Here is a 27,618-nt window from a genome sequence, read left to right as displayed (position 1 = left end):
GAAGTAGACTACATGTATCTAGTCCGAAATGTCCATGGTCCGAATGTTCAATACCAATCCCACAGCGACAAAATTGCCGCGTTCCTAATAATGATTAGACATTACCGGATGTTTATACCTGCTGATTTTCAAAGTGTGCTGATGCTGGGGATTTTTTTTAAAATGACTGATTTAGCTGACAATTACTCAGACAAGGCGAGCAATAATGAATTGCTTGAAAAGGCAAAAAATGAATTCAATCGGGAAAAAAGACTTATGATCAAAAACTTGCCTTCCAATACGTTGGAGAAGGTGAATAATTTATCTGCAAGCCTTTTAAAATTATTTCAACCCTGTTGAAGTTGAAGAAGTATGTGAAATTCAGCACCGTTGTAAACATTATTAACGAATTTTGAGCAAAAGTAGAAATTTTCTTATTGTTAAACTTTTTAAATAAAGGTGATTTAGGCCTAGGCTATACAGTGGTAGATTCACTTTGTTTTAATTGTTTTCTTCATTGAAAATTATTTGTATTTAAAAGAAAGTGGCTAGTCGTACGGGCCCGTATGGCTAGCCAGGACGCACTGTATTGTCTAGCTGTACGGCACTTTTCAAAATTATATGGACGTCGAAAATGCATATGCAGAGCTCCAGATAATTTTTTTGGCCAAGGGGTTTTTACCCCTCAAAATTTAGAGTGAGGGGTAAAATGTAAAATCTGAAAAACTTAAAGGGTAAAATCTGTCTAAAAAGCATTTTGCATTTTTTATAAACAAATTAAACTTATTGTTTTTGTTTGTTTGTTTGTTTATTTTCATTTTTTAGAAAAACCTTTAAAAATAAAATACTGATTCAATGTGAAACAATACAAAACATGCCCTGTAAAGTCAGACTTCCAGAGTATACTGGAACTCAAGTTTAGGATACACAGCAAAATTATCAGGGCTTCCATTTTCCAAATTTGGAAGTCAAAGACTTCAAAATCTCTGATATTGGTAGTAAAGAAGGAAAAGTATAAGATTTTTGGAATCACATGTAAAAATGAAGGAGTAAATGACTCCCAAACTTCCACTAGTGGAAGCCCTGAAATTAATTTATTATTTAGGAGTCAATATTTTTCTTTCTTTATTTCTGTTGGCATGTACCTTATCATGTGCTCCAGTTTGAACAATTATAGTTGAAATTAGAATAAAAGAAAAATAAACAAGATTTTTATCTGTCCTTAAAAAAATATTGGTCTGAGAGAAAATTGTCCGTAACTGTAGACTGGGTACGAAAATATTGAGTACAAAACTGCAGGTGAAAAACATGTTATTTTGTTTCAACAACAAAAGTGAAAGAAATTGAAATATTTTTTTGTTTATATTGAAACATAAGCATGTCAATAGATGCTTAAACAAACTTAGTACTATGTTAACCCCTACTATGATTATCTGGCACAAACTTTATCAATAATTTCACAGGTTGATCTACGGGAGTTACCTCCCTTCTGTACTTCCTGCTACTTTCGTTTTTAACATGCGTTGTTGACAACAGAACTTTAAGTTTTCAATGCAATAAAAAGGAAATATATTGTATTTTTATGCTCAAAACATCCTCTTTCTGAATATTAAATGTTTACACTTCTATTCTTTGACGCTTAAATTTTGACATACAAGCGTATTTTCATTTTGTTGTGCGTAACGCGTAACTTTGACGCACGAATTTTGAAAGTGATGCGTATTTTAGATTTTCTATGCGTATTTTACGCTTATACGCACGCTATCTGGAGCTCTGCATATGTTATTTTGTGTCTTTAAACGAGGATTTTAATCAAGTCTCCGCATTTGTCCTTGTGTGTTCACTTTAATAAAGATGCTCCGCCATTTACTATGATTTAGTAAAAAAAAAGGAATACGAACAAGTGTTGTATAATCTATCTGGATAAAAGTGTCAAAGTTGCATGTTATAACTTATATAAGTTATAACGTCGTTGATTTTCATGCTTATGATTTGTTGTTTTATTTGTATGAAAGATGAATTATTAAATCATTTTCTGTTAATTAAGCACATGGATCGAACAAATAATGATCGGAGTGATATAAATAAATAAATAAATAAATATATAAAAAGAACATAGAAAAAAAACCGGTGAAAAGCAAAAATAATTGTATAATTTTCAAATACATAAGATAAATATTGAACATAAAAGCACAATCAATTAATTAGCCTTAATTAAAGCCTGAGTAACCCATGCAGGGACTGACAATAGAATTTTAGAATGCGTTTCATGCAAACTTTCTTTCATGATGGACCAACTTCTATACTGTCCGTAATTGACGAAATTATCAGAGCCCAACAATAACTATTCTCGGTGGGTTTTTTTTTTCAATTGAAGATGTCGAAAATTAAACTTAATGAAACAAAAAAAAGGATTATTATCAAAATTTTGTAAACTATTTCAATTGATATAATTAAACTGCAACCAAACGCAATTTTTTCTCGACGTCTTGAGATGACAAAGATCGATATTCGTACTTTCTTTACTGTAGCCAACAAGTAGATTAATCTCTTAAAAGTAAACATACGAAAACAATTGCTGTTTCTTGGTTAAAATCCTGGCTTAAAGTCATAAAATAACATATGCATTTTCGCCTTCCATATAATTTTGAAAAGTGCCTACGGCCATCCAATAAACTAAAAGTGTGTCTTTGCTAGTCATACGTGACTCACGTACGGCTAGAACTTTTGGCTAGCCGTACGGGCCAGTATGGCTACCCACTTCCTATTAAAAAAGAAAACACAACATATTCAAGCGAAATTTTGATGTTTAAAAGTTGCTGAATGACATTAATTAATATAGGTTTACATTCTTCATGTTAATTAGGTAATGTTTTAATTATGTTTTACTTAGTAAGACTCAGGGTTAGAATTTAGCAATATTTTCTACTTGCAGATTTTTGCAAGTGATTCAATGTTTAACTGGCAATATGAGGTAGTCAACTGGCATTTCCATGATCACTTATCATTATTATAATTATTATTATTATTATTATTATTATTATTATTATACCCCCGCACAACAAAGTTGTAAGGGGGGTATACTGGAATCAGCTTGTCCGTCCGTCCGGCCGTCCGTCGGTTTTTTCTTGTCCGCCCAATAACTTAAGATTCCTTTGACCCTTAGTCTTCATATTTGGCATGGAGGTTAGTCATGATTAGTAGATGACCCCTATTGACTTTGAGGTCACCAGGTCAAGGTCAAGGTCACAGGGGCCTTGACTTCAAAAAGCTTGTCCGCCCTATAACTTAAGATTCCTTTGACCCACAGTCTTCATATTTGGCATGGAGGTTAGTCATGATTAGTAGATGACCCCTATTGATTTTGAGGTCACCAGGTCAAAGGTCAAGGTCACAGGGGCCTTGACTTCAAAAAGCTTGTCCGCCCAATAACTTAAGATTCCTATGACCCACAGTCTTCATATTTGGAATGGAGGTTAGTCATGATTAGAAGATGACCCCTTTTGATTTTGAGGTCACTGGATCAAAGGTCAAGGTCATAGGGACTTTGACTTCAAAAAGTTTGTCCACCCATTAACTTAAGATTCCTTTAACCCACAGTCTTCATATTTGGCATGGATGTTGATCATGACTATAAGGTGACCCCTATTGATTTTGAGGTCACTGGGTCAAAGTTCAAGGTCACAGGGACCTTGACAAAAAAAAGCTTTTCTTCTCAATTGCTAAAGAATGTCCTGTCCGCAATGTATTGATTTTGACTTTTTCACATTTGAAGCATGTAGAATACATAACTTAGCAATGCACTGGCTTAGTAACCTCAGATTTGGCAGGGAGGTTGTCCTTGAGCTCTAAATGGCCACTGTTGATTCTGACAAAGTGGTATGCGGGGGTATTCACGCCATCATAGTGGCAGTTCTAGTTATTATTATTATTATTATTATTATACACAATGACAATGTATTTTGAACAGATGGTATGCCAAATGATAATAAGCTTGAATGTCAGAAACATCTTTATCACTAGTAAACACAGATTTCTTCTCGTAAAGAAACAAAACATTTGAACACATTAATTTATAAATGATAAACAATTGTTTAGGGATCAGATTAGATATACATGAGGAAAACCCACCGTTACGTACAGTTATAAACCTTCATTAATTTTGGCATATTTTGTACTTGATAACACCAACATCCTGAAAACCCAGAGGTACTGATCAACTTAGATAAATATTTCAGCTTAAAAGTAAACAATTTACAAAGGAGTGCTACGCATTTACATTAAAAATGACATAAAATGGTAATTTTGCGACATTTTAAAACCAGAAACAGTGTGGGTCAAATGCTTGATTATAATTTCTGACCTGTGTGAAATCTGCTTCGAGTCGGTACTTTAACCCAGTCAACATGCGCATATACCATTTAACACGATTAATACGATTAGGTGTTCACAGATGACAAAAAGCAAGTTTTATGGATGTTAAACAGTGGATTTCGAAGACAAAGTCTCGATATTTTATGAAATCTGTTTTGAATTTGTAAAATACTTTCCGTCACTTTGTGAAAAAAGTACAATTTCGAATTGTGAAGGGGCCAAACATCGGCCCCCATTATAGAAGGAAAAAATTTCAAATTATGTTAATTTTTAGCTCGACTATTTGATAAGAATAAGTAGAGCTATGCTAGTCACCCGAGCGTCTGCGTCGGCGTTACCACTTATGTTAAAGTTTTTGTAATACCTCAAATATTTTCAAAGTCCATTGACATATGGCTTTGAAACTTTGCACACTTGTTTACCATCATAACCCCAACCTGTAGACAGGAGGAGATAACTGTATCAAGCATTTGGCAGAATAATGCCCCTTTTTTCTACTTAGAATTTACGTTAAAGTTTTTGTAATACCTCAAATATTTTCAAAGTCCATTGACATATGGCTTTGAAACAAGTTGAAATTTTGTACTCTCCTTTGAGAGCATAATAGGACTCTCTTCAAGGCCTATGACTGTAACATGGATTTAAAGAAAAAATTTGCCCTTTTGTTAACTTAAATTTTTTTACATTATCAAGGCTTTTTTATTATCAAGCACTAAGAATAGTCGAGTGTTGCTGTCCTACCGACAGCTCTTGTTGTAAATATATTTACTAAATCTTAGTTGCCACTTATGTAGAAAAAGGTAAATCTGTAATGACACGAAGGCATGTAATGCTTCACTTTATACTGGTAACAATAATAATTGCCAGGTTATTCACCTAGTGTTCTGGAAAATAGTGATAAATTTGTAAATTATTCAAAAGAAATCAAATGAAATTATGTTTGCAGGTATGTTCTACTCAGGAATGCGAGGATAATGAGGGGTGAAGCAATGCGGACAGGAGGCTACAAGGAGCTGTGGAGCAGTAGTGACGGGTGATTGTAGCCACATACATCCAAGCCTGTACCACTCACTTCCACTCTCACATGTTACATGTTTGCTCTCTTTCAGCAATGTCCATCCGCCTTGTCTATGTTTGTTTTGTGTTTGTCTCATCCTTTTTGTTTGTAATTTGTCCGTTAAAAGCCCAGAGAGTCCACACAAAGTTGCCAGAAAAAAATGGGAAGTTCAGAATTTGCATTTTCAATTTTGTGTGAACTGTTAATAAAATTATTTCGGTACCTTTCTTGCATACAACCTATATATATATGACTTAACAGATACTGTACAATAATTTTAGCATGAATTTAGATAAATGATCTGACACATGTAACAAATACTAGTATAGGGATTCATTGGTGTCCTTCATATTTGATTAGTATAATTTCCAAATTTCTATTTGATCGGAGTTCCCTTTTTTTCTGGCAACTTGCCCATTTGTTTAAAAGATGTGTCATATGCAAGTGGGTATATTCTTTTACTCTAATCTCTGTTCTTTCTCTTGGTGCCCTTGCAGTAACTGTAAGCTCTAGATCTAGTTCAACTGTCTATCTTTAGTAACACAAAAACATGACTCAGCCAGATGCTTTTATTCTGCTTTTACTTTGTTATTTTCTTTTGTCCTACTATTTCTAGGGATCAGCTCTTCCCTATACTCCTATATAGGTGTATTTCCTTTCAAACTTTTTCTTCATCTGCCCTTTCCTTTGTCTTCTACTTTATTTCCATGCTTTTCATGCACCTAGACAGTTTTCTGAAGATTTGGATGAAGCTGTTTCCAGCAAGCTGTTGTTGCCATCATCTTTAATACTATCATTCTTGTCTATCTATTTCTGACACATTTTGTGTTGATTTTCTGTAAAATCCACACTCCTTCTTAATAATTTAGATTTTAGATCTAATTAGTCTATTGATAGTCTGTTTCTATCAGTTCTCTCATCTTGACTGCTTTGACATTGATTACTTCCTGTCTATTTTTGGTATTTCATGCGATCAGTCTGTAACCAGTCTGTATTCTATGAGAATCACTTGCTTTTCATTCTTGTCTTTCTATTTTGGGTATTTATGTAATTAGGTCTAGAACCAGTCTTTCTGCTATCAAAACCCTTGCATGACACTTGACATAGACCCATTTCTGCCCTTGGTGTTATTATTTGTTTTAGAATGAATGTTAGTGGATATTAAAATGCTTTTATTTATACTTTCTTCTGCAGGATATTCGTGCATTTATGGGCTTCAATGGAGAGTTTCCCGTGGAGTCGGTACAGATGGTCAAAAATTTCAACCAAGGTGAGCTTATATTGCTGTCAGATGATATTGTAAAAGTGGTTCGATATTTGATAATTTATTGCAAAATATTACCAACCAGAAAGGACTTTATTGAATTCATGAATAGTTTAAAATAATGTGAACAAAGCAAGGTTTTCGATTTTGTATAATTTTCAATGCAAATATTGGATCAGAATCAGATATTCACATTTGCAACAAACATTTTTCATTCATCTTTTAGTTATTTTAAACGATTGAATGGTAATTCTCAGAAACAGACTGGTTTTACGATCTGAAATTTGCATACAATTTTAATTGGTCCAGACCGTTAAATGATTAACAGACCTCAAAATTAAGTGTTTCCAATCAGGTCGTGTTAAAATAGGTGTGGATTCCCCTAAGCAGGCATGAAGCATACATGTGGGTATACCCAGAGTTTCATCTGAAAAAAAAGAGATAGGAGTCAGAAAAAAAGAGATAAGAGTTAGAAAAAGAGATAGGAGTTAGAAAAAGTGAGATATGAGTTAGAAAAAGAGAGGCAGGAGTTAGAAAAAGAGAGATAGGAGTTAGAAAAAGAGAGATAGGAGTTAGAACAAGAGAGATAGGAGTTAGAAAAAGTGAGATAGGAGTTAGAAAAAGAGAGATAGGAGTTAGAACAAGAGAGATAGGAGTTAGAACAAGAGAGATAGGAGTTAGAAAAAGAGAGATAGGAGTAAGAACAAAAGAGATAGGAGTTAGAAAAAGTGAGATAGGAGTTAGAAAAAGAGAGGTAGGAGTTAGAAAAAGAGAGATAGGAGTTAGAAAAAGTGAGGTAGGAGTTAGAAAAAGTGAGATAGGAGTTAGAAAAAGAGAGATAGGAGTTAGATGCACAGTGTTAGATAATCTTGATTTGGTTTAAAATCACACTATGATTTTGTTCATATGGACAGTTCAGACTTTCAAGCTTTTGCTGTTAGAGAAAGACTCTTGATTCCCCTTTTTGCACTATTTTGGAATATTCCAACACATGGGTACCAGTATATCAGTCAACATGGCTTCCTCAAGTGGAAGAAATTAATGACCTTTGCAGTATTTAATTAAGTCCAAAGTAATGAGAACCAACTACCCCAGTAACTTTAATATTAATTGGGATACAGATTTCCCACGATCAATACATTTTAGCCATACAACATGAAAGGCAGGGCTTTTTTCACAGGTTGGGGAAGAAGCCTGGCCCTTAATTTTGGGTGAAAATAATATGGTTTATTTGCTAAAGGGGAAGAAAAAACTTGATGTTAATTCAATTTTTTGTGGAAAACTGCATGATTTTAAAAAATTTTTCTTTAGGAAGCCACCCCATAATGGCCCCTGCTAAAGAAGGGAAAAAGCCCTGTAAGGGGAGAGGAAATGTATTGCTATACAGCTTAAAGGCTAATTATTTTGTTTTACAGCTATAGTAACATTGAAAGATCCGTCCCTGGTAGATGAGGCCATTTCTAAGTTGGATAGTACGAAGCTGGATACCCTGACAGTGTCTGTGTCCGTGTATAGGAGTGAGAAGATTTTATGTATAGCACAGTTACCGTTGTCTATGACAGAATATAAGTTCCGGGAACTGGTTACCGAACATGGAAACATTGATATGTGCTTTCTTATGAGATCAGAGGAGACAGGTTTGTTTTATATCTTTGTTTTTTTTTGCCACTTGGTAACAGTTTTTTGTGGAAGTTTTTTTATTTCTTTCTCACAAGATTCATCACATGTAATACTTTTTTATTAACAAAAAGGAAAACAATAACAAAAATTGAAAATAGATTTCAAACAGGCACTTAGCTGAAGTTTTACCTTCCTGCATTGGTGTTAACTGGCAGCTAAAGAATCTACTCATACAATCAGTGCAGACCAACCAGTGCATCCTACAAATATGCCGTTAGATCATGGTCTGCATAATGAATTTTTTCCAAAAAAGGTGTTGTCTAGATTGAAAGAAAAATTATTTGTATAGGGTTTTTGAATTTTTCTCTATTGGTATGGAGGCTGGATGTTCTGAATATTTGATCGGTTAAAGTATTAAGAAATACATTATTAGATGATTTTAAATGTATTTTCATAGAATTTAGAAAACTTCTAAAATATTCTTTTTGTTTAGTATTTTATAATAAAATACACTTCAAGATTATTTGTAAATGGCATGCATTTATTTCAGATGATTATCAGACATTTGTTTAAACATATTTATTTAAGCTCAATTGCAAAACAAGTTTTTGCTACTTATATTAATCACCTTTGAGCCTGTTTCCTGGAACCAACCAATACTGGTGTCATACGAAGAAACATGGTTGTGACCAAATTCAGGCTCGAACCCATGATCCCTGGGGATAGAGGCAGATACCTTAACTCTTAGGCCATCTTATCAGACATTGAAAATCCAACAATCTCAACTCATGATTATAGTTTTACTAGGAAAGAATGGCTTATTGAAATATTCTGGTTGTTAATTCTTTTCAGGAGAAAGTAAGGGGTATGGTTTTGTTGAGTTCAATGAGCCGATAGAGAAAGTAGGTAAAATAAAATGTTCCCTAGACTGGTCTAACATTGATGGTCAGACAGTACATTGTGATGCTATAGTAGACAGTTCACAGTCTGGAATCACATTCCAGGTTGGTATATTCTTTACTTGTCATGATTTTTCCATTTCAACTTCAATTTAAATCTGGTATTTACATGTATAATGTTTATAAATATCAAATACAGATTCATCTCTACTGTGAAGTAGATCATGTTTTTCATTTGTAGACTTTTTACAATGGTATATACAAGTATATTTTTCTCTCAAAATGTTGAAATGCTAGGATCTGTCATCACTTAATTTCATAAATGGCTGTATTAAAATACACACAAATATTTTCTGCATATAAGAGTTCTAACAAATAACAATTTCTGTTGTCATTTATCTTTCAATATTGCCAGACTCATCAATAATCATCAAATATGTTGACATGAATTATATATTAAGTAATTTTGTTTACAATTTAAACACAGACATATCAGGTTTTAAGCTCTGTGCATATCACAGATTATTTTTTAATTGCCCTTCAGGGTGTGTGCATATTCAGTTACATTTTATGCTATGTTATTTAATTACATTTAATTTTTTAAAGGCATATTATGCCTCAGAAATGAATAAATTTATATTCTTCTTTAGAAAGAGCAAACTTGAGTTTTATGATGTTTAAATAATGGTTTTATTTTTAGATTATGTTAGATGTGTATTACCTTAAGAAAATAGCTTTGAGAGTGAAATTATTTATCAGAATAGAAGCAAAAAGTAAATAAAGTAGTATTTTGACTTCCATACAAATTACTAAATCACTATACTATAATAATTGCCAAAAGTAACAGAAGCAAAAGATGGGTCAGGTAATTGGACAATGTGAAACTTTTTGGAAACTACAAGAAAGCACACACAAAAAAAAGTTTCAATTGAGAAATAACAAAAACCCCACCATTTCTGAGGCATATTAGGTCTTTATGTCATGTTTATGTAGTTCAGTCATTTTAGTTTCATCATTGGTGTCATCTCTATGTTACATTATTTATAAAACAAATTTCTTTATCTATTAACATCCTCTGGTTAATGTTTATCTGTTGCTGTTTATTTTGCAATGTTATGATCCTAACAAGACATTTAAGCCGCTGCTAGGGGACATGGACGGTAGCTTTCAATGACCTCAACCGTCAATGACCAGGTTCAATCTAACCAAGCCTGCAACATTTTCAGTCTTGCCAAGTTGGGCTTTCTTTAGGGATTCTGTTTTTCTCTATTTTACATACATTGTGTATTTATCATCATCTATTGCAGGATTTGCATTCAAAATGTCTGATAATAGACAACCTACCAAAAGACTACTGTGATTCTATTGCATTGAGACAGGTATTCAGTGAATTTGTGAAACCTGTGTATTGTCAGGTATGTTCATAAAAGTTTTCACAACATACACATATATTCTTTGTAATTTTGCATAATGCTTTTTTCGTATTTTAATAAAGAGGGCATACCTACATATATTTTTTTCCACCTGAGCTATGTTCTGAATGAATGTTGAAGATTTAATTTGACCATTCTCATTTAATCAGACACTTGCTCTGATAGAAACCACCTTATCAATATGGAAGGTGTAATATAATGTACAATATGATGTGATATAATATAATTGTAATGTAATGTACATCATCGTAACATGTAGTATAATATAATATAAGCATATGAAACTGTAAATTGAGGTACCTAATTAGGAATTTGTTAGCTCCACTATTTAGAGATTAGGGAGAGCTGTTGTACTCACCAAGACGTCAGCATCTCACTTTGGTTTTTTGTTGGCAAGTAAGTATATACAAAAGTCCTATAGGGAACGGGTTGAAACATTCCACATTTATAAGAGAGCATAAAAGGAGGTCACTTTCCAAGGCCCATATTTCTAACAATTTTTTTTTGACAGAATAATTTCCCTTTTTTGTACTTTCTGAAATTTCTACATTATCAAGGCTCTTGGTTTACTATGGAGCACTGAGAATAGTCAAGCACACTGTCCTGTTGAGCTCTTGTTGAGATAACATTTTTGTCCCCAAAAATATTATACAAAATTTCATCATGACTTTATAAAAATATTGTTTTTTTTTTCTGGTTGAGTTGTATCATAAATGACATTTGAAAATTAAGTTTATATGCCATTTTTTTTTCAAGAAAAATTGGGACTTTAATTTTACTTCAACACTCAGAGAAACTCCACTAATTAAAGTTTGACACCTAGAAGTTCTACTGTATGTTTATATTAGGGGTGTGGATCGTCGGATAAGTGACGATCCGATCCGAACCACGATTCAGCACTTGCGATTCACAAATCGAACCACAAATCTTTTGTTATCAAGACACCCATAAAAACATGTACATAAGTTATAAAAACATGTTTATTTTAAAAAAAAAAAACAACAACAATACTAAACATTAAACATATAAAATATAAACTAGGTTTATGTTTTTATTCTTTGGATGAGTATTTTTGTTTTGTTTTTTGAAACCAATTACTTCCTAGCTCAGCATCATGGTACATGGTCTTTAACCGGTAAATTGTATTTAGTTAAACTTCATATAATTTTTACTCAAATCGTATTTTATCGATTTTAAAAGTGTGAGAAACAGTCAATGTATATAAAAAAGATTAGATCGCGATCCACGATCTCTGGGCTTACGAATATTCAAACTCGATTTTTCACTTTGATTCGTGATTATCCGAGTACTCGGATACTCGCCCAGCCCTAGTTTATACGCCATGTTTTTATCACTGTAGATTGTAACAAAGGAGGGAGAGTCACTAGGATTCGGTATCCTGGAATACGAGAATGCTGATGATGCTGAAAGATCGTTCAATCAGTTTAATAAACACAAAATTAACGATGTCCCGATGAATATCTCATATTGTATACCAGGGAAATCTGCTATACATATGTTCAACAGAATTATGTTTAAATATGTAAGTGTTCTTTTTTATGTCTAAATAATTATATAAGTGTTTTTTCACTATTTAGTATGTAAGTGTTCTTTTGATATTTAGATATGTAAATGTTCTTTGGTTGTAAATGTCTTTTTATGTTTTCCAATTAAAAGGTCAGGGTGTTACACATGTTGTTGTAAATCATATTTGACATATGCACATTATTATTTATATATGTATTATATGTACATTATATTTTTAGCTCACCTGAGCACGAAGTGCTCAAAGGTGAGCTTTTGTCATCACTCTGCGTGCGTCGTGCGTCGTGCGTCCTTCAAAAAATGGCGTCAAACTTTTCAAACAACATCTCCTCCTAAACTACATGGCCAATTGCAACCAAACTTTACAGAAATGATCCTTAGGTGGACCCCTTTCAAAGTTGTTCAAAAATTTAAATTCCATTAAAAACTCTGGTTGCCATGGCAACCAATAAGAAAAACTTAAAAAATCTTCTTCTAAAAAACTGTAAGAGCTAGAGCTTAGATATTTGGCATGAAACATCTTCTAATGAGTGCCTACCAAGTTTGTTCAAATCAAAGCCTTAGGGTCAAAATTGGCCCCGCCCCAGGGGGTCATTGATTTTCCCTATATGCATATAGTAAAAACTTAAAAAATCTTCTTTTAAAGACATCAAAGAGCTAGAGCTAAGATATTTAGCATGAAACATGTTCTAATGGGTGTCTACCAAGTTTGTTCAAATAAAAGCCCTGGGGTCAAAATTGGCTCCGCCCCGGGGGTCATTGATTTTCCTTATATGTGTATAGCAAAAACTTAAAAAATCTTCTTTAAAAAAACCCAAATAGCTGGAGTTTAGCTATTAAGCATGAAACATCTTCTAGTGAGTGTCTACAAAGTTTGTTCAAATCAAAGCCCTAGGGTCAAAATTGGCCCCGCCCCGGGGGTCATTGATTTTCCTTATATGACTGTGTATAGCAAAAACTTAAAATTCTTCTTTGAAAAAACCCAGATAGCTAGTGTTTAGATATAAAGCATAAAACATCTTCTAGTGAGTGTCTACCAAGTTTGTTCAAATAAAAGCCCTAGGGTCAAAATTGGCCCCGCCCCCGGGGGTCATTGATTTTCCCTATGTGCATATAGTAAAAACTTAAAAAATCTTCTTTTAAAGAACTCAAAGAGCTAGAGCTAAGATATTTAGCATGAAACATGTTTTCATGGGTGTCTACCAAGTTTGTTCAAATAAAAGCCCTGGGGTCAAAATTGGCCCGCCCCGGGGGTCATTGATTTTCCCTATGTGCATATAGTAAAAACTTAAAAAATCTTCTTTTAAAGAACTCAAAGAGCTAGAGCTAAGATATTTAGCATGAAACATGTTCTCATGGTGTCTACCAAGTTTGTTCAAATAAAAGCCCTGGGGTCAAAATTGGCCCCGCCCCGGGGGTCATTCATTAGCTTGACTTTTTTTTTTTAGATATATATACATATTATATATATACATATATATTTAATATATATATATATATATATATATATATATATATATATATATATATATATATATATATATATATATATATATATATGTATATGTATTTATATACATATACATACATATATATATATATCAATCATATATATATATATATATATATATATATATATATATATATATATATATATATATATATATATATATATACATGCATACATATACAACCAAGTTTGTTCAAATAAAAGCCCTGGGGTTTAAACTGGCCCCGCTCCAGGGGCCTATATACAGGTGAGCGACTTTGGGCCATCATGGCCCTCTTGTTTGTTTAATGTTGCTTTAATATCAACATATTTCTTACTTGTAAATATACTCATATATTTATATATATTTACATCGCTCTTCGTTGAATTAAAAATCTGATTGTATTTTTGGTTAGAGGCCTCATATTACGAATAAATAAACACATTGTCACATTGTAAACATACTCAAAAATCTTTTCTCTCCATATGTTTGTATGCACATGTGTACTTCCCAAGTGTTATGATGGTACTTAAGTTTTATGGACCATTTTATAAAAAAAAATCATACTTTTCAGTTATTCATGTAATGAAAGAATGTCCTACTGTCACAGTGTGCAAACAGGTTCCATAAAAACATCTGTATGTTTTCACTGAAATCAAAGTTACTTAATGTTATATTTTTACAAAGAACATATCACTACATTATTCACTAGACAGCTCTATTGAAACTCTATGGTGTATTTTTATTTGAGGATGATAAATATTTGGTTTGATTTTCAGGGTGACAAAGTACATATAAACAGAGCCAGCCTTCTTCCAGACCCGGTCTATCCTAATCCTGCCTTTCTTAAACATGTCTTCTTTAAAACCCACGTTGCCAAACATCCTAGATGTAAGTTTGCTTTACTGTACATTATAGTATCATGAAATTTGTGTTTAAGTATAGGTTAAGGTATAGAAATATTTATTAAATAGGAAGAGAAAATGTGTTTGCAGCTGAGAAAAGCTGAGAACCGAAGAGAAGGATTTCAGATGTTCCATGTTTAAGTCCTGGTCAGGGTGCACATATTTTTCACCCTATGACACATCGTCATTTAAAAGGAGTGAATCAGTTATTGCACTAAGCTGACAATATATATTAATGATGGCATGTAATACACAAGTGGGTACTATATAAATAATTATCATTGTTAAATATTTTTTCTTGGAAAGAAGATCACTTTTTGTAACTTAAGAATATTTTGCAGTAAAGATCATATTGAAATTTTTGTTACAGTATTGGTCCAGTTTACAGAAAATTTGTTACATTTACAAGAAGGCTATGTTAAACAGCTTGAGGATAGAACCAATGCTAAACCAGGTACAATTTTCTATATAGGTTTGCCCCTAAAGTATTAGTACATGTACATGTATTACCAAATGTTCTTGATATTGCAAATTTGAATGAAGCATACAGCATATTTTGTTCAAAATTAATAATCTAAATATATTGCTACATGTATGTATAGATGTTTTTTTAGCCACGAGGGAAGGCTGGCAGGTTGGTTTTTGTGATTTAAGTGCATTGTTATTACTTAGACAATAGTTTTATTACTTACACAAGAGATTAAATAAAGTATTATGTAAATGGAGCGTAATTATGTGCTTTAAATATTACCAATAAACCTGCATTAATGTGAAAGTTTTAAATGAAATTATTTTCTATCATATTAAAATTTGTGGAGTTGGGAATAAGGCCTTAATTTGCAACTCCCTAAAAATTGATGGACAAATAAAAGTACTGTATTTATATGTCATAATGTGAGGTTTTGTATATTTTATGCTATGAAAGTGAATCTGAGTGAAAGATTTTCTAGATTTTCTCAAATTGGAAAAAAAGAATTTAATATATTTCTTTATATGAAATATTAATTTCATGGGACATGTGATTTATTTTCAGGTATTTTAGGACCAGCTCCAACCATTCCAATGTCACCGTTGATGGATATCAACCTTCAGTTAGGTCTCCTATCTGTGATAGTACTTGATATGAGAGAAAAAGGCACTTACAATGGAGAGGTTAGATAAAAAATTTGTACATTTTAGCTGTGCTGTGACAATACCAACACAATGCGTTTGTGACCAGCATGGATCCTGACCAGTCTACACATCTGTGCAGTCTGATCAAGATCCATGCTGTTTGCTTACAAACTCTATATAAAATAGAGAAACTGATAGCAATTGGCATGGCAACTGACATAAAAGTTATATCTCAACTCATGGATTGAGACTTTAAGGAATCTCACAAATAAATACCTATATTTTGACAGTGCTGGGTTTTAATGTAATATAACTGTATGTATTATTTTTTTACTAAGCATTTTATATTATGAAATGTAATTCTTTATATTACTGATGTTTAATGTTAAAATGTGCCTTGTTAAATCATGATTTTGCCATTTTCCAACAGTTTTAGGTAACTCTGTATCTTGTGTTTAAAAAAAGTTTTATTTATGGTTATAAGTTTGTTTTTTTCCATTTCAGGTACCAGAGCCTCTTGGGAAAGTCAAGATTCCAACAGATGAAGAATTTCAGGTAAGATCTGTAACCCTAATAATGTTAAATATCTTAAATGGATCACGGAATACTTAAAAAAAAATGTCCCTAGTGAAACACAAGTAGTGCAGGCCATGATCATTCTGCATTGGCGTTTCATAGAAAGTCTTAAGTGTACCCTCAGTCCTAGGACGTAAAACAAATTTAAGGACTAAGTTATGACTGTTTCAGTAAACATTTTTGTCTTTGGTCAAATATTGTAGACTATAAAAAAATTCATTTTCTGAGAAAAGTTAAAGATATACAATGACAGACCCTTTTCTTGGCAATGTGTAAATGCCCATTTGCATTGCTATTCAGAAATTAAGAGGGTCATGACATAAGAGTCGATAGTAAGGACACTTTCTTTGAAAGGCAAAATTGTCTCAGTTTTGGTCTTGCGACTGATTTCAGACTAAAGACTTTCTTTGAAACACAGCCCAGATCTTTGTCTGCAGAAATCACATGAGCAGAATCTGTTGTGGCACTAGGCTAAGGGTTATATTGTAATGAGTTGATTATTAAAACTAAAACTGATATTTCCTGATAAATTTCATTTAACTGATGTCAAACTGAAAAGAGAAACACAGGGAAAGCATCCATATTACTAAGAAGTATTTTTTTTTTAATTTCTCTAACTGTTGTATATAAGTTCATAATGTAGAAATGAGGCTTATGCATGCAATGTGTGCAAGTGTTGCTAGGATTTTATGAATATATTTGTATATTACAGGAAAAACCGCAGCCCGTATCTCTGCTTGGTGACCCAATGACAGCCCAGGCAAACATCATATTGAAGAATCTACTGATGCCCCAGGATAAGTCAGAGTTTCACAGATCAGTAACTGACGTAGATGCTCCTAAACTACTTGAGAAATCTGTATATGAATTGAACATGGTCTATTTATGCAGTCTTGGCAGACTTATGGCCATGTTGTCAGAAAAGACTCAATCCAGGGGAATTTTAGGTATATAGTCTGCGCTTTCTTTGTTCTTACTTAATTATCTCAGAGAATAATACCATAATGTTATGATTGAATAACTTTAAATGTTATTTTAGTCATGAGCAAAAATGTATACTGTTTGTTTCCTTTTTCTGAAGTAATACTAGTAAATAGAATTTAAAGAAGAAAAGTTATGCTTCCCTTTAATTCATAACTATAATTTGCTAAAAAAAAATTATCGAAACAGCCATAATGATTTTGATTTGCTAATTTTATCTAATAAGCAGATAGCTATAGTGATTTTTTGATATATTCTGATATATTTTATTCTGAATGTGCAGGTAGTGCTCCAACTGGCCCACCGAAGCCTTTAATGGAAGGTTTGGTACAGGCAGGTAAAGTGGCTCAGAAGCTCCTTAACAACATGGGAATGGGTCAACAGAACCCGCAAAACAGAATGGTCAGAAACCCTCGCGAACCAAACCAGCAAGGTCTCCTTGGCAATGCTCCAAATATGAACACAAATACCAATAAAGCTGCATCTAACTTTATGAACACTATACAGCAGTTGGCTATGCAGAAAATGGCACAAGGAGGCAACAAGCAAGACCTTAATTCACTGTTTGGGAATACAGGAAATATGAACAATAATAGTAACTCTGGAGATGGACTTCTTGGCAGTTACAAAGGTCAAGGTCAAGGTATAAACCATTTTTTGGCTCAACTATTTATATATTTATATAAAAGGATGATCTTTCCTACTCACCTTAGTGTTGTGCCACATTAGTAACTTCCCTTACCCATTTTGATATTATTTTGAAACTTTTGAGTCTGTTGGGCCATGGTATTTCTGGCTAAGAATAGATGATTCTGCTTTTCCTCATATTTAAGACAATGTTTTAAGCTTTTTCAGGAAATATCCTATTAGGACATGTCTATGTGAAATTTTTTGACAAAATCAAGCCCCGTTTTCAACTTTTAATTTTTGTTTACGTTTTGTAACACCCCATTTTTTCCCCCATTAAAGATATAATAATTTCATATATGTTTATGTTTTCTGTGTTAGGTCAGTAACCTAGTTTGCTAGAGACCAAGGTACCAGCTCAGACTCAGCAAGGGAACCAGCATTATAATAATTTCATATATGTTTATGTTTTCTGTGTTAGGTCAGTAACCTAGTTTGCTAGAGAACCAGGTACCAGCTCAGACTCAGCAAGGGAACCAGCATTATAATAATTTCATAAATGTTTATGTTTTCTGTGTTAGGTCAGCTGCCGAGTTTGTTAGAGAACCAGATACCAGCTCAGACTCAACAAGGGAACCAGCATTATAATAATTTCATATATGTTAGGTTTCTGTGTTAGGTTGGCTACCTAGTTTGCTAGAGAATAAGGTACCAGCTCAGACTCAGCAAGGGAACCAGCATTATAATAATTTTATTTATTTTATGTTTTCTGTGTTAGGTTGGCTACCTAGTTTGCTAGAGAATCAGGTACCAGCTCAGATTCAGCACGGGAACCAGCATTATAATAATTTCATATATGTTATATTTTTTGTGATAGGTCGGCTGCCAAGTTTGCTAGAGAACCAGGTACCAGCTCAGACTCAACAAGGGAACCAGCCACAATCTTTACTGTCCTTAAACTTTAACAATAAAGGAGATGGCTTAATACCTACACCTAAAATGGAGGAAGAGACAGGGTTGGGTTTCTATGGAAACCAAGGTGGGAGTTACGATGACTCAGGATATCAGGTGAGCATGAAAAAATGTATATGTATTAGCTAAACCTTTGTTGTCAGCACAAAAAAAAATTATGGAACAGAAATGTGTTACCTGGCAATATATGATTGAAATACTGATGAACTTGCCTTCCATGCATTAAAACGAACCAGAGAAACATAGTCTTGTGTCCATAATGATAAGACCAGTAGAATGCCATAGAATTATATGATATATTTTGACATATAGGTATGTTGGGTTTTATCATTTTTCTCTGCTTTATATTGTAGAAATATAGTTCTATTATTAATACCCGCTGTATATTTTTGATCCATATCTATTTGTTAATTACTTTACATTCATGTTTTTGCGCAAATTTGTCACGTTGACGTTGGCGTCCTAACGGACGTGACGTCAAATACTTTGTACGTTATTCTGATGAAGACAACAGTGGAAACTAGTAAAGATTTTAAAAAAATATGTGTTGTTTTGGTGTATTTTAACTGATAGAATTTTTCACAAATTTGTATTTTGAGATTTCAAAACATGAATTTAAAGGAACTCCACTGAAGTACAAAAGCTTCAAAACGTAATTATTGAATTTCTAAAATACATTCTTAAATACATCAACATTATTGGGGTACTTTAATAGAAAGAGATACAAAAGAATTTTAAGAATATACTCAGAAAAAGAAATGAAAATCATATTTTAGTTGTATGCTAAGCCCGGTTTGAGTGAAAAGCCCTTTTCAATTTTGGGTCAGTTTTCATAATTAGAATAATTATTCTATAAAAAAAACGAAGTGAGCGAATAATCTTTGATTTTGCACACAAGTTATAAATCTAGACCTTCATCAGATAGAACATTGATTCGGGAGAACGATTTCCAGTCCCGTCATGTCAAAAAACATCAGTGGAGACCCTTAAATTTCAAATGAATTGATTTTACTGACAGGGTGGTTGTGATGAAACAGAATATAATGAAGCATATGGTGAAGCATTTAGTAACAATGATGATAGAAACAGTGGTTGCTATGGTAATCTAATGGGACAGAAGTTTTCAGCCAGAAAATTGATGGACATTGAATTTGATGCAACTTCAAACTCCAATGTAAGTTACATTTATATTGCTGTAGTTTTTTTGCATGCCTGAATATGAAAGTAAGCTTTCAGCTTTCATTTGCATAAATTTAACATCCAAGTATTCATGGAGGTGATGACAGGTCAAATGTCTCATGAATAGGACCAGGCTTGCCTTGACACCACACTCATTTTAAGTTTTAGAAAATGTTGGTATCCTGAAATACACATAACCTAAACACATTTATGTGCATGTGTTCATATTGATAATCCATTACAAAGATGTACATTTTATCCAAACTGAACCCAAATAAAAAAAAAAGATTTGTTCAAACTCATAACCTAAAACAATGAAACACATTTTGTTCCTACGAAGAAATACATTCATGTTTTCCTTACTTATAATGCAAAAGAAACATTTTCCCATACTCATAACCCAAAACAAAAAAAAACACATGTTTATACTCGTAACCCAAAACAATGGAAAAAAATTAGTTTAAACTCATTAGCCAAAACAAAGAAACACATCAAAATATTTTGATTATACTCATTACTGAAAACAAATGAAAACATTAGTTTATGCTGATAACCAAAAACAACAAAAACTATATTTGTTTATGCCTGCAACTCATATCAAAGAAATATATTTGTTTATACTCTTAATGCAAAACGAAGAAATACATATTTTTTATACTCATAACCTTTACCAAAAAAAACCAAAAAAACAACACGTTTGTTGATACTCATAACCCAATACAAAGATATAGGTGTTTTTATACACCGATTGTGAAAAGGCCTGTTTTTTATTCAGTAAAACAATAATGCCAACATTGATACTTTTGAAATATTATAATTCATGTTTATAATTATGTTGTTTTAAACTTAGGATTTGTAGTTTTTTATGTTAATCAACGTTTCTTCACAAATGATTGCATCTTTCTTGCTAATGTTGATAGTAGTGATGATAGATATAACCTGTGTTAGTTTTATATTACAGAGATTTGATGGAGCTTATTTTTCTGGTATAAATGCTAGGCAGAAGTCTGGTCTGGCTCCCAGCATGAATAGACAGGTTTGTTGACACATTTACATTACCATATAATACATGTATTTCCTTGTTTTAATGTCAGATGGTCTGGTTCTTGATATGGCAAGAAAAGAATATTTTGTTCTGGAACATTTTATTCTGTTGACATGCATTAAATAATTGAAACATTTTATGTTATAACTTTTTTGGGAATAAACCACAAGGTTATGGAAACAATAAAATTTTAAAGAAATATTTCATTACATATAGCTTTATACCCTTTAATGGCTGTTTGATCAAGCTCGCTACTTTTTTGTACTTCGAAATTTACCATTTAAAATTAAAATCTCTTGAAAAATGGATAGATCATTATTTTAAGCATTGCAGAAGCCATTACACAAATATATGATAGATAGTTTATTCAAACGCAATTTTTATCTTGTTTATAAGAATATATAAATAGAATATTATATTTTTATTTAGATCTCACAGCCAGAGAAAAGAGACGGGCATTACAACGATATAGCCGAACAGGCGGCATTCTATGCTGCTGGTGCTGCCGCGGCATATAAACAACAGTATGAAGAGTGGGTACAGTCTGGTTATAATGGTAACTATGGCAACAGTACTGCCGGCTATGATACAGATAATAATGCTTTTAACATGAATGGCGGACAAGGCAACTTTGAACAGGATATTTCATATGGAAATCAACAAACTGGTATGCCGATAGTTTATTCTGTTTGGGTTTTTTTAGCTCACCAGAGCCGAAGGCTCAGGGTAAGCTATGAGTATCAAAGTGGGATGCTCCGGCGTCCGTCGTCATGCGTCAACAATCGTCTTCTTCTCTGAAACTACTAAGCAGATTTACTTCAAATTTTGTCTGTAGCATCCTTGTGACAGTCACACTTGAACTTGCTTATGTCATTCCAATTGGCCCCTTTTAGGGGTCAGCAGAGCTAAAAATAGAAAAAACCTTTAAACATCTTCTTCTACAAAACTTATAGATGGATGATCACCAAACTTTGTCTGTAGCATTCTTGGGTAGTGTTTTATCAAGTTTGCTCATATTAATTTGATAAGCCCCTTTTAGGGGTCAGCTGGGCTAAAAATAGAAAAACCTTTAAACATCTTTTCCTACAGAACTAATTGATGGATGATCGTAGCATTCTTGGGTAGCCTTTTATCAAGTTTGCTCATATTAATTTGATTGGCCCCTTTTAGGGGCTGCAAAAGCTAAAAATAGAAATACCTTTAAATGGCTATTTCTAGAGAACTAATTGATGATGATCACCAAACTTTGTCTGTAGCATTCTTGGGTAGTCTTTTATCAAGTTTGCTCATATTAATTTAATTAGCCCCTTTTAGGGTCCGCTAAAATATTTAGCATGAAACATCTTCTAATGAGTGTCTACCAAGTTTGTTCAAATAAAAGCCCTCGGGTCAAAATTGGCCCCGCCCCAGGGGGTCATTGATCTTCCCTATATGCAAATAGAAAACTTAAAAAATCTTCTTTTAAAGAACCCATAGAGCTAGGCCTAAGATATTTAGCATGAAACATGTTCTAATTGGTGTCTACAAAGTATGTTCAAATAAGAGCCCGGGGGTCAAAATCTGCCCCGTCCTGGGGGTCATTGATTTTCCATATTTGTGTATAGCAAAAACTTAAAGAATCTTCTTTTAAAAAACTTAAATGGCTAGAGTTTAGATATTAAGCATGAAACATCTTCTAGTGTCTACAAAGTTTGTTCAAATAAAAGCCCTGGGGTCAAAATTGGCCCTGCCCCAGCCCCCAGGGGTGTCATTGTTTTTTAAGTATATGTGTATAGATAAAACTATTCTTTAAAAAGAACACCAATGAGCAAGAGCTTACATGTTTAGCATATGGGTGTCTAACGAGTTTGTTCAAATAAAAGCCCTTTGGTTAAAATTGGACCTGATGGGGGGAGGGGGGTCATTGATTTTCCTTTTATATGTGTATAGTAAAAACATAAAAAAATCTTCTTTTAAAAAACCCAAAGAGCTAGAGTTAAGATATTTCATATGAAACATTATTAAATGGGTGTCTACCCAATTTGTTCAGTTAAGGGCCCTTGGGTTTAAATTGGCCCCGCTCCAGAGGTCATTGATTTTCCTCATATGTGTAGTAAAAACTTTAAAAAAATCTTCTTATAAAAAACCTAAAGAGCTAGAGTTAAGATACTAAGCATGAAATATCTTCTAGTGAGTGTCTACCAAGTTTGTTCATTCAAATAAAAGTCCTGGTGTCAAAATTGGCCCCTCCAAGGGGGGGGGGGGTATTGTTTTTCCCTATATGTTTATAGTAAAAACTTTAAAAAATCTTCTTATAAAAACCCCAAAGAGCTAGAGCTAAGATATTTATCATGAAACATTTTCTTATGGGGGTCTACCAAGTTTGTTCAAATAAAAGCCCCTGGTTTAAAATTGACTTTGGCCCAGGGATCTATATACAGGTGAGTGATTTCGGGGCCATCATGGCCCTCTTGTTTTTTACATGTCTTCACAAGCCATATTAGTTGTTTTCTATGTTTTTATATATGTATATTTTTTTTTGATTGTGCAAATGCTATTTAGTTGCAGCTTTATAATTGCAAGGAAGACAATTGCCCATTATTATAGTGTTACTTCAGGCATGTGCAAGAACCTAAGCAGACCCACCAAACAAGCTTTAAACTTAATTAATACATTACAATTTACTGCTTATTCAATATTGTGAAAGAATTTAATGTCCCAGATGGGTTTTGAACATACAGCAAGACAGGTTTGAAGCCTGAACAGCTCGGCTTTGAATCATAAATTCATAGAAAAATAATCGTGAAATTTTCTATTGATATAGCAAAACTTTGGTAATAACCATTACTATGCATAAAGAAGATAAATTGAGATCCATAATTGTGTCATTTAAGACACACACTTATATATTGTTTTATTATTTTCCATATACATATATCATAACAGCATAATGTTACCAGTAGGCTTAATTAGCATTCCATGTAATGTTTTGTTTTGTTTGTAAATACATATAGGACCATTTGTTTTGTTTTGTTTATAAAGCGTACAATATCTTTTGTTTGTAAATAGCACCGTATGGAAACATTGATGGAGGAATTAGACAAATGGGTAACTCTTCTATGACAAGTCTTCTGGGCTCATTTAATAACGCTCGCCAGCTTGGTATGTCAAATAATACTCAAAGGACGGATTTTCCTGCCAGATCAGGAGCAACTAATTTGGCTGGTTCCCTTGGACGAGATGTTACCATGCAGTCAAACTTCGCTGGTTCCTTTGGCAGAGATGGGAGTCGTACCCCAGGAGGAGGAGCTAGGTCAGGAATGAGAAGTCTGATGGGGCCGCCTTCAATTCCTTCATTATTTTCAGCAAGTGGTGCTGGAACAACACAATCTAATCTTGTAAGTTTAGGGATATGTTAAATTTCTACTTTTTTAACATTTTGTGTCCAGTATTTAACATTATTTTACCAAGTAGAAATTTTTTTTACTAGTTTAAAAAATCAGTAGTTACATTTTAAATACTTAAAAGCTGTTTAAAGTCTCATAAAAAAAGAATATTCTTACTTAGAAAAGGGCAAACGTAGTGTTTATAATGTTGTAAGTTATTGTTTTAAAGTGTTATATACTTATCACCTGAAGTAGTGCTGAATTTGAAGTCAATTGTAATTAAAAATATTAGACTGTTGAGTATTATTTTTACTTCTACACTTAATACTTTTTCACTGTAACTGTACTAATGCTGCCAAAAAGCAACAGAAGCAAAAGATGGTTCTGGTTATTGACCAGTGAGCAATTTTTTGGAAATCAGAACACAAAAGATAAAAACCTTTGAGAATGAAAACAAAAGCATTTTTAGCCTTTTAATAAATAAGTTCATAGATCTAGTGTTTATTTAGTCATTTTAGGAATGAATAACACAACTTTTGTCTCTTATTTTTTCCTTATTGAAAGTCTTACTGTGTTAGTATTGCTATTTTAATAATACATTCGTTGACACAAACAACACAATTAAACCTAAAAAAATAAGCAATATCCTCAAATTCAATTTGCTGTAAATACAGGTCACCTGAGCAAATTATTGTAATGTGATAACCTTTTTTTGTGTGTTTTTGTTTTAATTAAAGAAGACGAGGCTTAGCAAGGTGATACTGTTATGATTATGAATCTTCTATTCTATTCATAAGTCGTATATTGAAATGAAATGATAATTAACATATTTTAAATGGATTGTTTTAATACTATGATTTTCAGGCCACTCCACAAGGCCAGAAAAGGCCGTTTTCCCACGTATTGCCGTCACCGGAGCCGAGTCCAGAAGGAGATTATATAGGTCAACATTCACAGGGTTTAGGTGGACATTATGCTGACACTTACACAAAACGACAAAAATTGACTGGAAGATTCTAGGGAAAAAACAACACTTATCATAATTGAAAAAGGATATATTTGTGAGAGAAATGCATCGTTAGATATTTATACGAAAAACAAACCACTTGCAACAAAACAAAGGTTGAAAATATTGAAACAAAATGCACCTAAGATCAATGCATCTCTAAAATGGTTTTGGAAATATATTGTATAAATGAGAAATGCTATGTGCATAAGTAGTATCAATTCATGTGGGTTTAGTTGTGTTATACGTAAATTGCATTGACTATTTCAGTAAGTGGTACATGCTCACTAGAAATGCATGCTATTGGTTGTTAACAATGTTATACTTGTTGTTATTTTAGATATTTATACGAGTTGAGATTATATTGATTAATTTGTGCGGCCTTTGTAGCTGAGTGGTTAGAGTGGCTGAATTCAAGCCACTTGCTCCTCATCGTTAGGGGTTTGAACCACACCAAAGACTTGCAACTCTTTTATGTGAGGAAGCTATCCAGCTGTCTTCAGGATAGTTAGTGGATAGTGGTTTGTTCTGAGGTGTCTTCTGTTGTCCGAAGTATTGCAGTGAGTGGCACCTCGAGTTCTTCCTCTGTCAGTTAAGCTGGAATGTTGCCGTATGGTCTTAACAGAAACTTAACAACAAAACAAATTGTAAGATATGGCTTCTAATAGCTTATTAGATGATAGTGTTGTATTTTGTTTATCTGTACATAGAATAGAAACTTATTGTGCTACGAGTCAAATCTTGCCATGCGCTGCCTTCTACCTTTATCATAATAATGTGATGAATTGAACTTGTTGCTGATGTTTGGAAATATCCATAGTAATTTATATGGATTCCAATATCAAACTTTATAGAATAGTGTTTACAGCAAACATTGTAAAAGTTTGGTCAGACTACATAAGTGTTCTGGCTGACGATGGTCAGATGCCTGTATTTGAGTGGCTTGGGAAAGTAAAGATTTTTTTTTTTTTTGATTATAGTTATTTTAGGTTTAATTGTTTTTGATATTGTTACATATTTATTAACTGTTGCAACAGAATTAATTATGATTCTTGCATTTTAAGAATGCGTCTCTATGACTTGCCCACTGTTTTTTCTGACTTCCTTTCCCCATTTCTATTTCATGTCCATCTATCTTCTATTAGTTCTTTTAAAACTATTTCTGTCTCGTAATTTTAATAACTTGTCCTTTAGTGTGCATTTTTGCCTTTATTGATATTTTAAAACAAATATGTATTATAAATGAATGTCATAGAAAGTCCACCTTAGTTAAGCTTATGCATGATTGTAATAAGAGGTCCAAAGGGCCATAACTCTTATTTAGTTTTTTTTTTTTACAACCATGTTTTTTTTTTAAAAGTAAAATGTGATTCACCTAATCTTTGACCATGTGATTAATAAGAGTGAGTGATGATTTACAGAGAAATGAAAAAGATTAATCCTTAACCTGCTGGAACCAGTTCTAGCCTGGAACCAGTTTTAGCCAGTCGGTGCCGTCTGCTCTATACTGATGGTAGCTCGATTATGAAATCCCTTAAAATTCTGATGGACTGTTCCAAGTTCAAAGCAGAGCAAGTCCCATTTCGTAAATCCAGCAGGTTTAAGGTTAAATAAGTCTAGTTTTTGAGGTGTCAGTCATGTATGTGATGAGCTTTGTAGTATTTTTTTTTTTTGGTTTTAAGTCTATTTATGAAGTAAATGGCAATTTGTGTAAGATTCTATTTATTTATATCAAATTCTGTTACCGGTACAAACCAACCCAGAAATGGTTAAGATAATGCAAAAAGTTTATTGTGACATGCATTTTTAAAGTCCTATATATATATTTAATTACAGTTTTTACATTAACAACAGTTATAGTTGTTACATCATGCTTCTTATTAAATATAAATTATATAAATTATTTGAGTATGAACTTGTGTTGAAAACACTGATGTCATGGGACTAATATTTATAATTCAATTATCTTTAGAATTAAATTATTGTTCTGATTTTGCAAAGTTTATAGATCTATGAAACATGGCCTATATGTATATTATTCAATTTTTACTGGATGATTATAGTTTCTATTTTATAGAATAATATAATACTGTAGTATTTTGCTCGCATTTATTAAAATATGTCTTAAAGTAAGAGATATGTTTATTATCCTACAGCTGAATTAAAGATTTTAAACTATAATCAGTTT

General features: G+C 32.7%; 1 protein-coding gene across 3 annotated transcripts; it reads left to right on the top strand.

The window, feature by feature from the left end:
- The first annotated feature begins 94 nt into the window (after nt 1-94).
- LOC132734784 (uncharacterized) lies at nt 95-27,611 on the top strand. 3 transcript variants are annotated; one of them, XM_060721634.1, is made up of 19 exons: nt 96-291; nt 5,300-5,386; nt 6,605-6,680; nt 8,090-8,311; nt 9,147-9,298; nt 10,501-10,608; nt 11,987-12,169; nt 14,441-14,552; nt 14,937-15,020; nt 15,600-15,718; nt 16,184-16,234; nt 16,968-17,202; nt 17,520-17,879; nt 18,741-18,931; nt 19,854-20,009; nt 20,976-21,050; nt 21,489-21,726; nt 24,108-24,436; nt 25,289-27,611. In XM_060721634.1, exons 3-19 carry the CDS (start codon nt 6,620-6,622, stop codon nt 25,442-25,444), a joined length of 2,832 nt encoding a protein of 943 aa, XP_060577617.1. In that variant the 5' UTR covers nt 96-291; nt 5,300-5,386; nt 6,605-6,619; the 3' UTR covers nt 25,445-27,611. The 3 variants fall into 3 exon arrangements, with proteins under 3 accessions (XP_060577616.1, XP_060577617.1, XP_060577615.1); XM_060721633.1 differs by lacking the exon at nt 5,300-5,386 and having other exon boundaries at nt 95-291; nt 17,520-17,873; XM_060721632.1 differs by lacking the exon at nt 5,300-5,386.
- Nucleotides 27,612-27,618: the final 7 nt, after the last annotated feature.

The sequence above is a fragment of the Ruditapes philippinarum genome, unplaced genomic scaffold (genome assembly GCF_026571515.1).
Source record: "Ruditapes philippinarum isolate M1 unplaced genomic scaffold, ASM2657151v2 ctg748_1_1_1_1, whole genome shotgun sequence".
Lineage (NCBI taxonomy): Eukaryota > Metazoa > Mollusca > Bivalvia > Venerida > Veneridae > Ruditapes > Ruditapes philippinarum.
Note: the sequence above shows the minus strand (reverse complement) of the source record. Positions and strands in the feature narration are given on the sequence as shown.

Excerpts from the sequence above, each read along its gene's own strand:
- LOC132734784 (XM_060721632.1), top strand. The coding sequence starts at position 109 with ATGTTTATACCTGCTGATTTTCAAAGTGTGCTGATGCTGGGGATTTTT. Across the intron at positions 8,312-9,146 it reads TATGAGATCAGAGGAGACAG|GAGAAAGTAAGGGGTATGGT; the intron begins GTTTGTTTTATA and ends AATTCTTTTCAG. Across the intron at positions 20,010-20,975 it reads ATGCAACTTCAAACTCCAAT|AGATTTGATGGAGCTTATTT; the intron begins GTAAGTTACATT and ends TTTATATTACAG.